This window comes from Sturnus vulgaris, chromosome 1 (genome assembly GCF_052056855.1).
Source record: "Sturnus vulgaris isolate bStuVul1 chromosome 1, bStuVul1.hap1, whole genome shotgun sequence".
Lineage (NCBI taxonomy): Eukaryota > Metazoa > Chordata > Aves > Passeriformes > Sturnidae > Sturnus > Sturnus vulgaris.
This window is the reverse complement of record NC_142243.1, coordinates 83,743,714-83,756,899: the sequence shown is the minus strand read 5'-3', so window position 1 is coordinate 83,756,899 and position 13,186 is coordinate 83,743,714. Positions and strand designations below refer to the sequence as shown.

Here is a 13,186-nt window from a genome sequence, read left to right as displayed (position 1 = left end):
AAGGGGGTCCAGCTGTCTCACTGCATGCTGCCAGGCAAGGAGAAAAGTAATATAAACTTATCACCTTACTCCTGTGAAATATGTACCTCTGGGAATCAGTGACAGAAGGATGGGCAAACATCTACCATCCACCCCATAAGTGAGCAGAAGTATCCAGGTGAGTTAATAAACTCCAGCTGAGACTCACAGATATTTTTGTGTTATTGTTTCATTTGCATGCATTTACTGCCAAAACAGCAACCTTTCCATTCTCCTTTCCATTTTAATCTAATTCACCCATCCAAAACTGTCACATCTTCCTACTGGAGTCAGAAAGTACATGTCTCTGGAGAGAAGCTGAACTCTACCAGTGTACAGTGCAATAGCTCCCACGCAGATATATTCAGGCTCAGAATTGATTTTCAGGTCCAGGTCTTGGAAATGCAGAATTTCAGATTCAAATTCAGAGAGTAATGGGTTTCCCACCATTAATTTATGAGTGGTTTCCTCCTTGTCCCTCTGCCATATATGGTGGTAACAACTAAAACTCTCCAAAGCTGTAAGAACTTCCTGAAAGACATTTACAAGTTCAAAGATTCTCAGTGTCATGTATATAGCCTGCACATAATTTCTTAGCAGCTGCTATTAGAGTACACTACAAACTCCATAGTGGAGCAGGTTGAATCACCTCACTAAACAAAAGGTTGCTGGTAAATTTATGCTACAGCAAGTTCCATTACTGATCACACATCGTGCCAGAAACTCTATGTTAATCACAACCAATTTGTCAGATTAGTTTAAACATTTGCCAATTAAGTGAATCTTCAGTCAATATAATCACTGGAATCAGTGGGAAGTAAAGTTTAAAACTAGGATACAGTACAGTTGTCCTTCCCTGCCATTTCTTGGGCTAGAAACTAAAACCCGAGCTCCAGGGCCCAATATAACAAGAAAAATTCATTCTGAAATTATAAAGCTATGAAACAATTTTTTTTAACATTAATTTCTACACTCAATTCAAGTCTCTTTGATTTGAATATCATTAATTGAGTGTGCAAGATAATTTTTTTTTTTGGTTCTCAGGAGTTCAGAAAAATGTGAGAAAGCTAAAGTTAAATCATCACTGCATCTAATTAAACAAGTGAATGAGAGATGACTGCTACAAGAGATAATCCACATCATGACTTATGATAAATATAGCACATGCAGGCATTTAAAGCTGGCTAAATTATAAAAGTTTACAGTATTACAAAATACCAAATATCAAAATACCATGATAACTATCCACCATTATCAACTACTCAGCACCAGCCTGGTAGTTATGCTTTAGTACCACTGAAGTTACAAGGCCTTGAGTCAAAGATTTTCACATGGCAAGACTCTTAAAAGTTTGGACCAAGCCCAGAAGAAACTGATGCAGAGTTCCCTAAAGAAATAGTTTATTAAAGAGTGCATAGAATAAGAACAAGGCATATCCTTTAAGACACATCCTAACCTACACTAGCAAATCCTATGCAGCATTTTAAAAAAGCCAATCTGACAGACAGTTTTTTTCTAAAAACCTTCATAACCTCTCCATAACGTGGCAGAAATCATGCTGGCTGCATTAGCTACAAACAACACAGCTATGCTTAGAGTTTTTTATGATGTTTTAATTTATGCAGATATTCAAAACCTCAGATCTTAGAACAGAGTACACTTAATCCGTGTTACACTTTTAAGGCATATTTGTAAATGTTCAGCCACATGTTTTCCATCCACCATCCAAAATTTTTATTATTACATTTAATCACAGCATTAAATACCTGCCCTAATTACCCAAAGATATTTAATACATTAATATCCCTCGGAAAGTGATATTAAATTAACATCTCAATTGTCTTACCCCTTTTGTGGAATTGATGGCACTGCTGAGTAAAGATGCTAATTTGATAATTTCTTTGTTCTCTGAAACAGTCTTGAAGTAGTTCTGGCTTTGCTCTGGGTCAGATGAACTGAATGATGCTGCATCTGATACACTATCTATAAAAGAAGATTCAAATATAAAAGCAGGCTTAGGACAGACAAACTGGATAGGAGAAGTAAATTCCTGTACACAAAACCGAATGACATTTTTTTTCAATAAGCATGCATTTTAAAGTTAGATGTTCTTAAAGGTGGCCAGAAGTCAAGGGAGCCAACATAAATTCATAAGCATCTCCATTTTCGTAAAATTGCTCCATCTAGGTACTCTGTCAAATTTGGAACGAGTTCCACTCCAATCTTTCAAACAGAAGCTTTCCTCTTCTCTCCCCCCTCCACAAGGTTTATTCTGTATGCTTCACCTAAGTGATTTAAGTGAGCATTTGCTTACTTATATATCAGCACTAAGCATTCTTATTTTCTGAAATAGCCCACAATTGACAATTTGAAATACAACTTAACATTAGCAAATTCTTAAAGACTAACTTAACTTCTTAACCAGTTCAAATTTTACTTTCCTACTTTTTAGGTGCATAAGAAGAGCTAACCTAAAAAGACCCAAATGTATTTTTAAGTATCTCAGGTAAAATGTAGAACAATTAACTTGGTTTAATTTTAAATTATTTAAGAGAAGAAAAACCCCATCAAATATAGCATCTTAAATTTCCTTGAACTAATGACTTCAATAAGTTGATGTCTGGTGACAAAACAGAATAATGAAAATCCGTTTAGAAATTCTTGTCTATTCAATCTCTTACACAATCCTCTCTACACCATTACTGCAATTTACATGGACATTTTTATTCAATACCAGGTATTGTGAAAGTTAAACTTACCCTTCTTAAAGGGTAAACACAAGCTCTAAGATGCTATTTGAACATGCCAAATTATGAACCACACTGACAAATCATGAAAGATTATTCTGTAACAAAAGTGACTATAATTGTAACCAATATATATGCTGTAACCCAAAGCAATAAAATGCTTCAAGGAGCACCGAAAAAAAAAAAAATCCTCTTACTCAAATCCACAGAAGTACAAGTGGCAAACCTGGTTTCTAATGAGAAAGAGATTTCTTCTCTGAGGCAATTTAAAATCTGTGAGGTTGTTTAAAATCTATCAAGTCTACTGTTTTTGATGTATTTTGTAATTAATATCTTCCAATATGTTCTGTATAAATCACATTTACCTAACATTCAAATTTAGCAATGTCAGAATTTATCGTTACCATGGCTGTTTTCCTTTCCAGTCTCTTTTATTCCATCATCAGAGTCGCTGTCTCTGCTCCCACACCACAAAGGAACAACTTTTCTCTCTAACGCTTTCTTCTGAAGAGAGAATAATGTTTATTTTTTATTTGCAGCAGTTTTGCACCATTAGTTCTAAGTAAGACTTTTAAAAACACCAACCTTGGATATTCTCTCCTTACTCCACTGCCGAACTCCCTTCATTACTTTCACAATACTATCTACAGCTTTATTAAGTGTCTGCTGTACCTCATCCAAAGAGGGTATCATGATGATATTAGGGATAGATAGGTTAATATTAGTCCTAATTATAGGATGAGCACCTTTTTTCTGCTTAGACATACTGTGATTTTCTAAATAAAAGACAAAAAACAGAAGAAAAAAACAAAACAAAAAAGCTGTTCATATTTTTTTCAAGACATCAAACTAGGCATTGTTTTGATATAAACCAATAAATATAACTCCTAATGTAGAGTATTGAGTGTAATTTCTGAAGGGAAAAAGAATTCCTGAGTAATTTATAAGATGTACTGCTAAACTCTACAGCAGCAGAAGTGAAAAGTAAGTGCAAAACTATGTTTCTCCATGAAACTTCTCTTCAACTTATTCTGTGCAGCTAAACTCTGTTTAGGAGACAATTTTGTTATCTGGTACTCCTAGTCATCATATTTAATTGGGCACAGAATTGCCTTATAAACTATAGAGATCAAAGACAACTGCCATTATTTTAATTTCTTAAAGGCATGCGACAATAAAACACTTCAAAACAGTGTTCAATCACCAGGTATGGAAACATCTGAAGGCAATTAGTAAGAGAAAAAAGACATCCTTATTTTTTTTTGTACAGTTTCCTGTAAAAGGCAAGGTCAAACAGATCTTGTCAAGTTATCAAGTTCTAAGTTAATAATTGATAACTTTTAACTTCAGTGATAACTTATCCAGTTATCAAGGTCTTATCAGAAACTCATCTACCAAGTCTAGCTCCAATTATAATATTGGCTTCAGAACAGTACAGTGAGTCCTAAGAGAAACAGCATTGTAATGACACTTTCCTACTGTCACAAGAAAAAAATACCTTTGAAAATACACAACTGTAACTTAACAAAATAGCTTAATCATAATCCCTTTGTTTTCCCCTCTTTTACACTTGCAACTCTTGTTTATAGAGTTATGGGGTATTACATTTTTATTTATATGGCCTAAAAGAGCAATGTCTACAATGCAGCCACCTAAGAAGTTGATGGTGGAAGATGCATGAATGCGCTTGCGGATGGTCTCCAGAGCGCTTCGCGTGACTTTCAAAAGGGCATCAATGTTACGATTGTTGAAGTAAGAAAGCAGTTCATTGGCTTCTTCCTCTAACTTTTCCAAATCCATTCTCTTCCTCTTTGCTGTAGGAGACAAGCCAGCCCACATCCCACTGGAATTTTGCGAGGAAGTCAAGATTTTCAATCTTCTTTCCTCTTCTATCGCTAAAACATCATAAATCCAGTTAGTTAAATTTACTTAAGGGACTTGAAAATACCATAAAGTAACACCTCCACAGGTGCCTGAAATAATTTTAAGGAAGTACAGAATTACTCATTTGTAATCTGCTCCTCAATGTAACAGGCCTTTTATTCCTATCTGCCTTCTTATTCAGTACAAACTGTCATAATTATCATCAAAATTTAGATATTATTTCTTATTCTCTTTCTCTAGGAAGTCCAACAATAAACTAAGGTTACTAAGTAACCTAAGTAAGTTCTATGGCACAAACCTTCCAAAGTCCAAGTTAGATAAATAATATTGACCTATTTTGTAGATGATAAACGATTGTTAGATTATTCATTACTGAGGCAAATTCAAAGAAAAGTCTTTAGACATTAGATACTATTCAGTACTTCAGTCACCTAAACTACAATGTCACCCAACACAAATTATCAGCATGAAAAAGAAGCAAACACCAAGCAATACAATATTCTTACCTGTATTTTTGTCCCTTTCTTCACCACTGGGTGCAATTGACTTCTCATCTTTACCGACCTGTTCCTCAGTGTCAAGTAACATGTTAATCAGATCATTAGCAGCAGCTTCCACCAGTGAGCTTTTTAAGTCTAAAGTCCGAGAACCTTTTATACAGAGCTCCTGTTATCAAACCAAAACAATATTCTCTTATTGTCCCAATTCTCCTGTCAATTTCTCAGTCATAGCAGCCTTTATTTACACAAGTGTCAAGGCCTAAGATTTGCAAAAAACCAGATCTATATACAATCTGGGTTTTAAATTGGTTTGTTCCAAAATATTAGGTATCAACAAGACAGCATAAATGTCTTTCAACATTATTTTGGCTTATTTCTCAAATCACATGATTCATTAGTTAATATTATTAATCAATGTTTATAATGCCTAGTTTCTCGAAAAGGGTCCCAAAACCAAGGCCTCTTAATTTTCTTAGTTTTCCAATGTAGACATAGGAGATTCCACACTTCTTGGAATAGGTATTAGCCAATCATATTTCCCATTTGCAGTTAAATAGAAGATAAAATCTATACAAACTGTATTTATTATTAAAATAAACACACAAATTATTAACTAGGGAGTGAAGAAATCAAAGGATGAGATTATATAAAATTCAGAAATTAATTACATATTGTGCATCTTTTTTTCTCCAATATTTATAATAAAATCAATCAAATATGCTTCAACTAACTCATTTTTATCTACAATGGCCTTTTAATATTTTACTTCATTGTTGTCTTATATTGCATTCAGCTTAAACAAACATGACTAGCTTTGTTTAATTAAAAATCAATAATTGGAAATATTCAGCCATTTTCAAATTTCAAGACATAATCTTTGGCCTTCCTAATGGTTCTGTTGAGTTCAGAGAAGGCAGATGTGATTTGTAATATCACAGCAACCATTAAAGTATCCTGGGATTTTTCCACTGGATAATCATTTTTGTTATAGCAATTTCTTTAGAAATTTAAAGACACTTGTTAGGTGACAGAAGTTATTTCTAGTCCCCTCTAATTAAAAGTTACAATAAGCTTACAAACTGTTACTATTTTCATTGCACCCATAACTGGGGTCCTTATACCCTCTTACTCTCCTAACTCAATTCAACTGGCCCTTTGAAATTGCTGTGTGTGTAATTGCTATGTAGCAGTTCAAGGTTTCAAGTTACCATATTGTGCAGAGAAGTTTTTGTGCTCACTCACTCTCACATATTTTTCCCTTAGTGAATATATATTTTAGTACCTGCCCAATCGGGAAGGAGCAGGATCAACAAAAATAACTATGGATTATGAGGTTTACGATACTCATTCCATATAATATTATTTTAAATTTTACTCTATATTTAACAAGGTAAGTTGTTACAATGGCCAAAGGAGAAAAGGTCAAAGAGTTAAATACACTAAGACAATCAAAACTATCATTCGTAATATTTATTGCTACAAGAGAAAAGGAATGGGGATTATCTACTTGATTTTCTAATCTTTATCAGAACAAAGTTTATTTCAGAAGAAAACACATTATAACCTAAAATGCAATATCTTACTATTGCTTCACAAAATTATTCTGATATTCAATTTAATTGTAACCTTAATCAGCTTTCTAACCAACAATTTACATGCTTATAGTTAATTACCGTCAACATAAAAGTATTTTGATGGCACAAAGGAAGGGTGTTTTCCTAGAACACCTTCACCCAGGTACTTCTGCATATATTTTCCACATACCATTACCAACTATAGAGAGTTTCCATAGAATTTACTGTCCTCAGACAACTGCTGGAGAATTCCCTTATTTAAACAGGAATAATGACCAAAAGAAAAGATACTATCATAGAAGAAAAAAATTTGAGCGGTATGAAAGCATAAAAGAAATATCATACATGATCCAGCTTGACATTAATACTGAATAGAAAAGAACATCTCAGCTCAGATCTCTTTTCATTTGGTACTTTTGTTCCTTTTTGAGGTCCCAGACAAGCAAGTGGGGATTTCCATGCGTATCCCCACACAGGCTTCATTAGTTCTGCATTCAGAATTTTTTACCTCATAAAAAAGAAAAATATCTAAACTCAAAGTCATCAATCTCTTCTTCATGAAACTTTTATCTACTAACCTTAGTCTTTTGGAGAAATTCCTCACAGCTCTGTGGTTCATCTTCTGGCAACATACAGAGCGGCACTGTATTCATTTCTTGAAGGACAGCATCAATACGAAATTCAACCAAGTCATTCACTCGATCAAGCAATAACTCCAGCCCAGCTTTTTGAAGAAAATAGAAGATTCAAGACAAGCTGAAAAGTTTGAATCAATAGCCTTTACAGAGTCCCATTTAAATTTTTACCTCAACAAAATATCATATTCTATTGTATATGAATTCTGCACCTTAACCAATTTACTTCAAAAATCTAAACTTTGATGGCAAGCTTCACCACAAGAATCATAATTTTTTCATAACAGATACTTACCTAGCATATGCTATCTACATGCTAAAAGATAACTATAATATTATATAAGCTATTGTACAAATATCATAGAGCTTTCTATATAAAATATAGTATCTATCATAAATATATATAAGATTAACTTAAAGGATACATATTTCAAACATTAAGACATTAACATTTAATTGAGGGCTAACAGTATTTCATCTTCTCCTACAGCTTGAGCTAGTTACAACTTGGAGAACCTACTAGCAACAGAAACTTTCAGCAAATAAAATCTCTATGCTTCAAACAAATGTTAAAGGCCAAACAATATTTAACAGAAAACAATCACTAGAATTTTCAGTTTAATAGCAATCTGCTTTCATTGCTGAAGCTGAAATAGCAGCAAGGTGCCTGATCCACACATTGATTTTTGTATTATTCAAAATTAAATTAAGCATTATATCAGGCTAGCATCCAAAATGTACTTTAATCTGCCATTTCAACTGCAGAAAACTTCCATTATAACTACTTAAGCATTTTCAAGAAACAAAATACGTTTGCTGTATTAATTAAGCTAATGAAAAGGAATTTGGTATCTTCCAGAAAAAAAACGCATCTCAGTGCAACCTTGTGATAATCTTTCGAAAACACTACAGGTTCATCTATTTTCTAAAGCTGTTGTCCAATATGTGTGTGCATTAGTTTTAAAGAGATTGATGTTAAAAAAAAACTAATATGAAATGCTATTGAGCAACGACAATGCCAACTGAGTCAGTGTTTTATTCCCTGAGAAATTGTTTTGCACATTATAGAAACAAAAAAGCAAGACTAGGAAAAGTCTGGAACTTCGGAGCTCTTTTGAAAAGTAGTCATCATTCTTTAAATTCAGAATACATTGGGCTTTTTTCACTGTACTTTATGTTTGGTGTAACCTCAACTGCCTAACACACACATTAGTAAAAATTTGATGAACATACAAGACAAAAAGAAGGTGGTGTTATAAAAAAATATTTCATGAAATACAGGACAGTTGAAAATTCTGATACCTTTTATATATAAATCGATTAAGTGCAAATCATGTAAAGAACTGTAATCTCATAATATAACTTGCATTTGAATAGAACAAACAACCAAAAGTTAATGGAAGGAGGCAAGTAACCTACCTAGCTTAGAAAAAACTGTATTAATATATTTCTCAATATTCAAAGACGTCCAGCTCAGTAAAATTAGACCTGGCTGGATAGCATCATTTACATTTACTAATCGAGGAGCCATCAGTTGTTCAAAAGGGTGTTGTATTTTCAGTTTAATTCTTTTGTATTCTGCCAACATCACCTGAAATAGAAAATGAAAACATTAGTTAATATATACTGATTGAACCTCTTCATAATCATATATTTATGATTACTTAAACTAAGAAAATTCATCTTATTTACATTGCTGAAATTCTTAAGTTATGATTAATTGCTTGGGAAAGGTTTTCATTATTTTTGGCAGAAGTTCACTATTTGTTGCTCTTTATATATTTGTTGCTCTGTGTGAAGTACTCCTTCACAGAGAAATCAATCTTTGATTGCACTGGTGCTGTAATGGAGTTAATTTCATTCTCAATGGCTCACATTATGCCATGTTTTGGATTTGTGACCACAACTGTGTTACTAATACACTGATATTTAAGGTATTGCTAAGCAGTGCTCATACAGCACTGAGTCCTTTTCTGCTTGTCACACTACCTGTGGGTGACTGGGGACACACAAGACACTGGGAAGGAACACAGCCAGGACCCCAAATGATTAATGGGATCTCATACCTAAGACATCATGCTTTAAAATGAAAGCTAGGAGAAGAAGGAAGGAGGGGGACACTCAGAGCTACGGTGTTTGTCTTCCCAAGCAGCTGTGATACTGCCTAGTTTTACCAGAATAATTCCTTCCTTTTTTTCCTTGTGCATGCAGTTTCTGCCTTCCCTATTAAATTGCCTTTATCTCAACTCACAGGTTTCCTATTTTAACCTTCAGATTCTCTCCCCCATTCCAAGGAGGTGAGTAAGGGAGCAACTGTGTGATGCTTGGTTATCTACTGGGCTTAAACCAGAAAATACCAAAAAAATCTTGCAGATTTCAGTCTGTAAGTGAGAGTTACAGATGACAAAAAGCCCAAGGACAAAAATACATCTAAGTGAACTTTCCAGCAATTCTAATAAGATCAGCCTTACCAGAAATTTATTATACTATTTTCTTTCTAATGCCTCTTTAATCCACTGATCTAGTTTCACATGTTTGGCAATAACATTATGATTTAAAGTCGTAAAGAATTTATGACTTATGTTTGTTTGGTTTTTCTCATTTCAGTATCAAGTAGGCCTTTAAAGCTATAGGTTTCTGGACACCTATTTTCAAATCCCCATCTTGAGTCATTGAGAATCTTGTCTGTTCATAAGCAGATTAAAATATCTAAAGGACTTGAAAGACAATAGAAAGAGGAGTTGCAGCTTCTGTTTTTAAACTGTTCTATAGGCATCTGTGTAAAACACCAGTGCCAGAAAAATAAAAGCTGCTATTTGCTGCTTGCTTTACACTTTTTAAAAACAGACCACCTGTTCCTCCCTCCCAGATATCCTCTCAAAACAAATGCTGCCCAACGTTGACTTCATTACTGGATGAGAGATAAATTGCTTACCATTTAGAAAGCAAGCAACTACACAAGGCATTTTGTAAGCCTCCTTTCCTCCCCATTCTCATATCTGTCCCCGACTCTGCAGAGCTTCCCCAAACCCATGCATCTGCAAAGTAACTTCACAGAAAACATAAAGCCAAGAAAAAAATTTAAGTGCCTCAATACAGTCATACAAATAAGAAAATAGATTTGCAAATGTTTTCTTTGTGCATAATTGTTGATCTTCATTTATCTTCTTCCATATGCATAGAACCCAGGCATCTTAATGTACAGTACACATACATAAAATAACTAAAGTAAACCCACGTGCAAATTGTTGACAATCTTCTTGTACCAGTTTCTCTGCTGTTGAATAACACTTGCAAATGGTGGAATTTCAAGGCACATGTGAGCCATGCAATCTGTTTCTCTGATTAAAGTTAATATTTGAGGGTCAAAATTCACAAATAATTCTCCTGTTTCTGGAGCTTTTACCAGGAGAGTTGTTTGAAGTCCTCTTTTAGTTAATTCAACCTGCAGGAAATAAAGCCATCATTCCTTATTAGACAAGCCACTACAACAAAATACTTCGGTTTGCATATAAATATCACTTTGGCAGACACTAAAATCAGGTACTGCTGACAAATATTGATATGGTATATGAATCCAAAACAAAAATTTATTAGCACAATGTGTATGGATCCAAATGCTTAATAATCAGCTGCTATTTATCTAACAGATATTTTTTCTGTTGGGTCTTGAATGTTATAAGCTGCATTTAACAGTCCAAAATCAAATCAGAGCCATAGATTTTCTTGCCTCAACCATCTTAAATCTTAACCCTCATCTCCCTTAGAGCTTACTGAATATTATGCAATAAGGCTGCACACAACCTCCTTAATGAATTAAAGTATTCTTGGATAACCTCTTCACATATCTTTTGAATAAACTTATCCCTATTTCTTCTTTCTCTTCTTTTCCAATAGCTTACAGATACAGCAATCTTAATGGTACTGACAATTATATCCAACATCTGGGCAAACCTTTAAAAGTACTAAAATTAATGTCTATTATAGATTTTTTTTATTATTCTTAAAAGGAAAGCCTAATCACACAATTGGTTTAACTGCCTTATTTAAATATTTGAAGACCATTTGTTCTCTATCTGATTAGAAAGGAAAGCATTCCTTAGATCACCACACACCACTGAAAATTTGGCTGACACCAAAAAGCAATCCCCTTAGGCAGGCAAATTTTTCCGTCATTAAAAACTTTGCCACTATTCCTGTTTTCTGGTGTTCTTTTGTTGACATGAGTTTATTGTTCTTTATTCACTCCTCAGATTTCATGCATCACATTACATTGAGATGGAGTGTATTTCTAGGCTATAGTTTCAGAACCCATTGATACCTTTCAGTGCACTTTTTTCTTTTTTTATGGAACACGGAAAATTTGCATTACCTTTCGAAGCCTAGAATATAGTGGAGTATACTGCTTGCTTCAGCAATATCATGTACTATCAAGACATTTTACACAGCCTTTTTCAAGAAATAATCTAATCAATTTTTGTCTATGAAGATGTCATGCTCTATCCACTATCATTAGTCTTCAAAAAAAAAAGCTCGACTGCCTAAAATTTAAGCTGATTTTTTTTTCCGCAAAGTTCAACAGCAAATCTTACTGTACTCATTTCTGAGCTTCATACTCATTATTCGTGCTCTCAAGTCTTCCTCTCCTGTTTATATTTTCTTCTCATGTAGTTTTCATTGTTATGGTAACAGAAAACAGCAATGGAAATGAGGGGCACATCAAAGGGGCAAATCTTACACTGCCAAATAATTACAGTAACTTTTACGCTTCCAGGTAATTTATTATTTTAACATGTCCAAGTAGAACATTATTTACTATAGCAAAAAAAAAATAGAATTAAATCTTTTGCTTTAAAAAAAAATCTGGATTTATAATATGTTAACCACCTAGTAACAAGTGGGAAAAAGAGGGGCAAAAATGTTCAGAAATCTCAGAAAGTGGCAATAAGCTTAACATTTACATGGTCCAGAAGAAGAAAAAGTAGCAGGAGGTACAGCCCTATCTGTGTTCCGTTTGTATGCCCCACAGGACCCTTGCCCCTCTTGCTTTTCTCTTTTGTTCAGGAGTGGAGCAGGAGCTCCATCTTGTGTTCCGTGACACTCACGCCCACACCCGTGCGCGCTCTTCTCGCCTCGAGAGAAGAGACTCCAGAGCAGTGGTCACATTTTTTTGCCATACCTGGTAGACAAGTGTATGTATGTTAAAGAGAATATACTTTTCATGTATTTACAAGGCATGTGTGTATGTTTCAAACTTGAAATTTTATTCAAATCCACCTCCCTTTGTTCCTGCCTAAGGAGTATGAAGCTGGAGCGGGCTCAGGAAGTTTATATAGCTACCAAGTGTGATTTGACTGCTGTAGGAGAAAACAGACAGGTTGTTTTAATACAGATTAGAAACAGAACACAGATGATTCAGACCTCATAAAGGAAGGCACCACTTCAGGGGAGATGCCTGGGATGTTATAGTTATTTTACAAAAGATGAAAGGAAAACATACTTGACTGCTCCCTCAAGGTATGGTACATGTCAGAATATCTGATCACTAGATCATCTAGCCAAAGGGGCAGATGTAGCCCCACAGGAATCATACATTCTCCTTAGTCTTTATAGATGAGACAAGGCAGTGAAAACTACCATCAGTGTACTTTTAACGATGCAGGTATCCAGCTCAACACTGGAATCAAAAAAGAAACTGTCCAAGATAGAAACACTAAACAAATGCAGAAGGTTTCCTGAAGCATTACAATTCATTCCATAAAATATGAGGCATATGCACCAGCTTCTCTGTGAAGAGAACATGAAAACAAATATGAAATTCCTATGTT

The 13,186-nt window shown here is 34.3% G+C and overlaps 1 protein-coding gene across 1 annotated transcript in view; it reads right to left on the bottom strand.

Annotated features, from left to right (window-relative positions):
* DNAH5 (dynein axonemal heavy chain 5) overlaps positions 1–13,186 on the bottom strand; it is a 121,122-nt gene that overhangs the window by 80,344 nt on the left and 27,592 nt on the right. The window contains exons 15-23 of the mRNA XM_088170925.1: positions 10,597–10,803; positions 8,778–8,949; positions 7,302–7,447; positions 5,156–5,315; positions 4,418–4,660; positions 3,351–3,541; positions 3,170–3,269; positions 1,865–2,001; positions 348–549 (exon numbers count right to left, since the gene is read on the bottom strand). Coding sequence (XP_088027051.1) covers positions 348–549; positions 1,865–2,001; positions 3,170–3,269; positions 3,351–3,541; positions 4,418–4,660; positions 5,156–5,315; positions 7,302–7,447; positions 8,778–8,949; positions 10,597–10,803 — 1,558 coding nt within the window. The remainder of the gene's footprint in view (positions 1–347; positions 550–1,864; positions 2,002–3,169; positions 3,270–3,350; positions 3,542–4,417; positions 4,661–5,155; positions 5,316–7,301; positions 7,448–8,777; positions 8,950–10,596; positions 10,804–13,186) is intronic.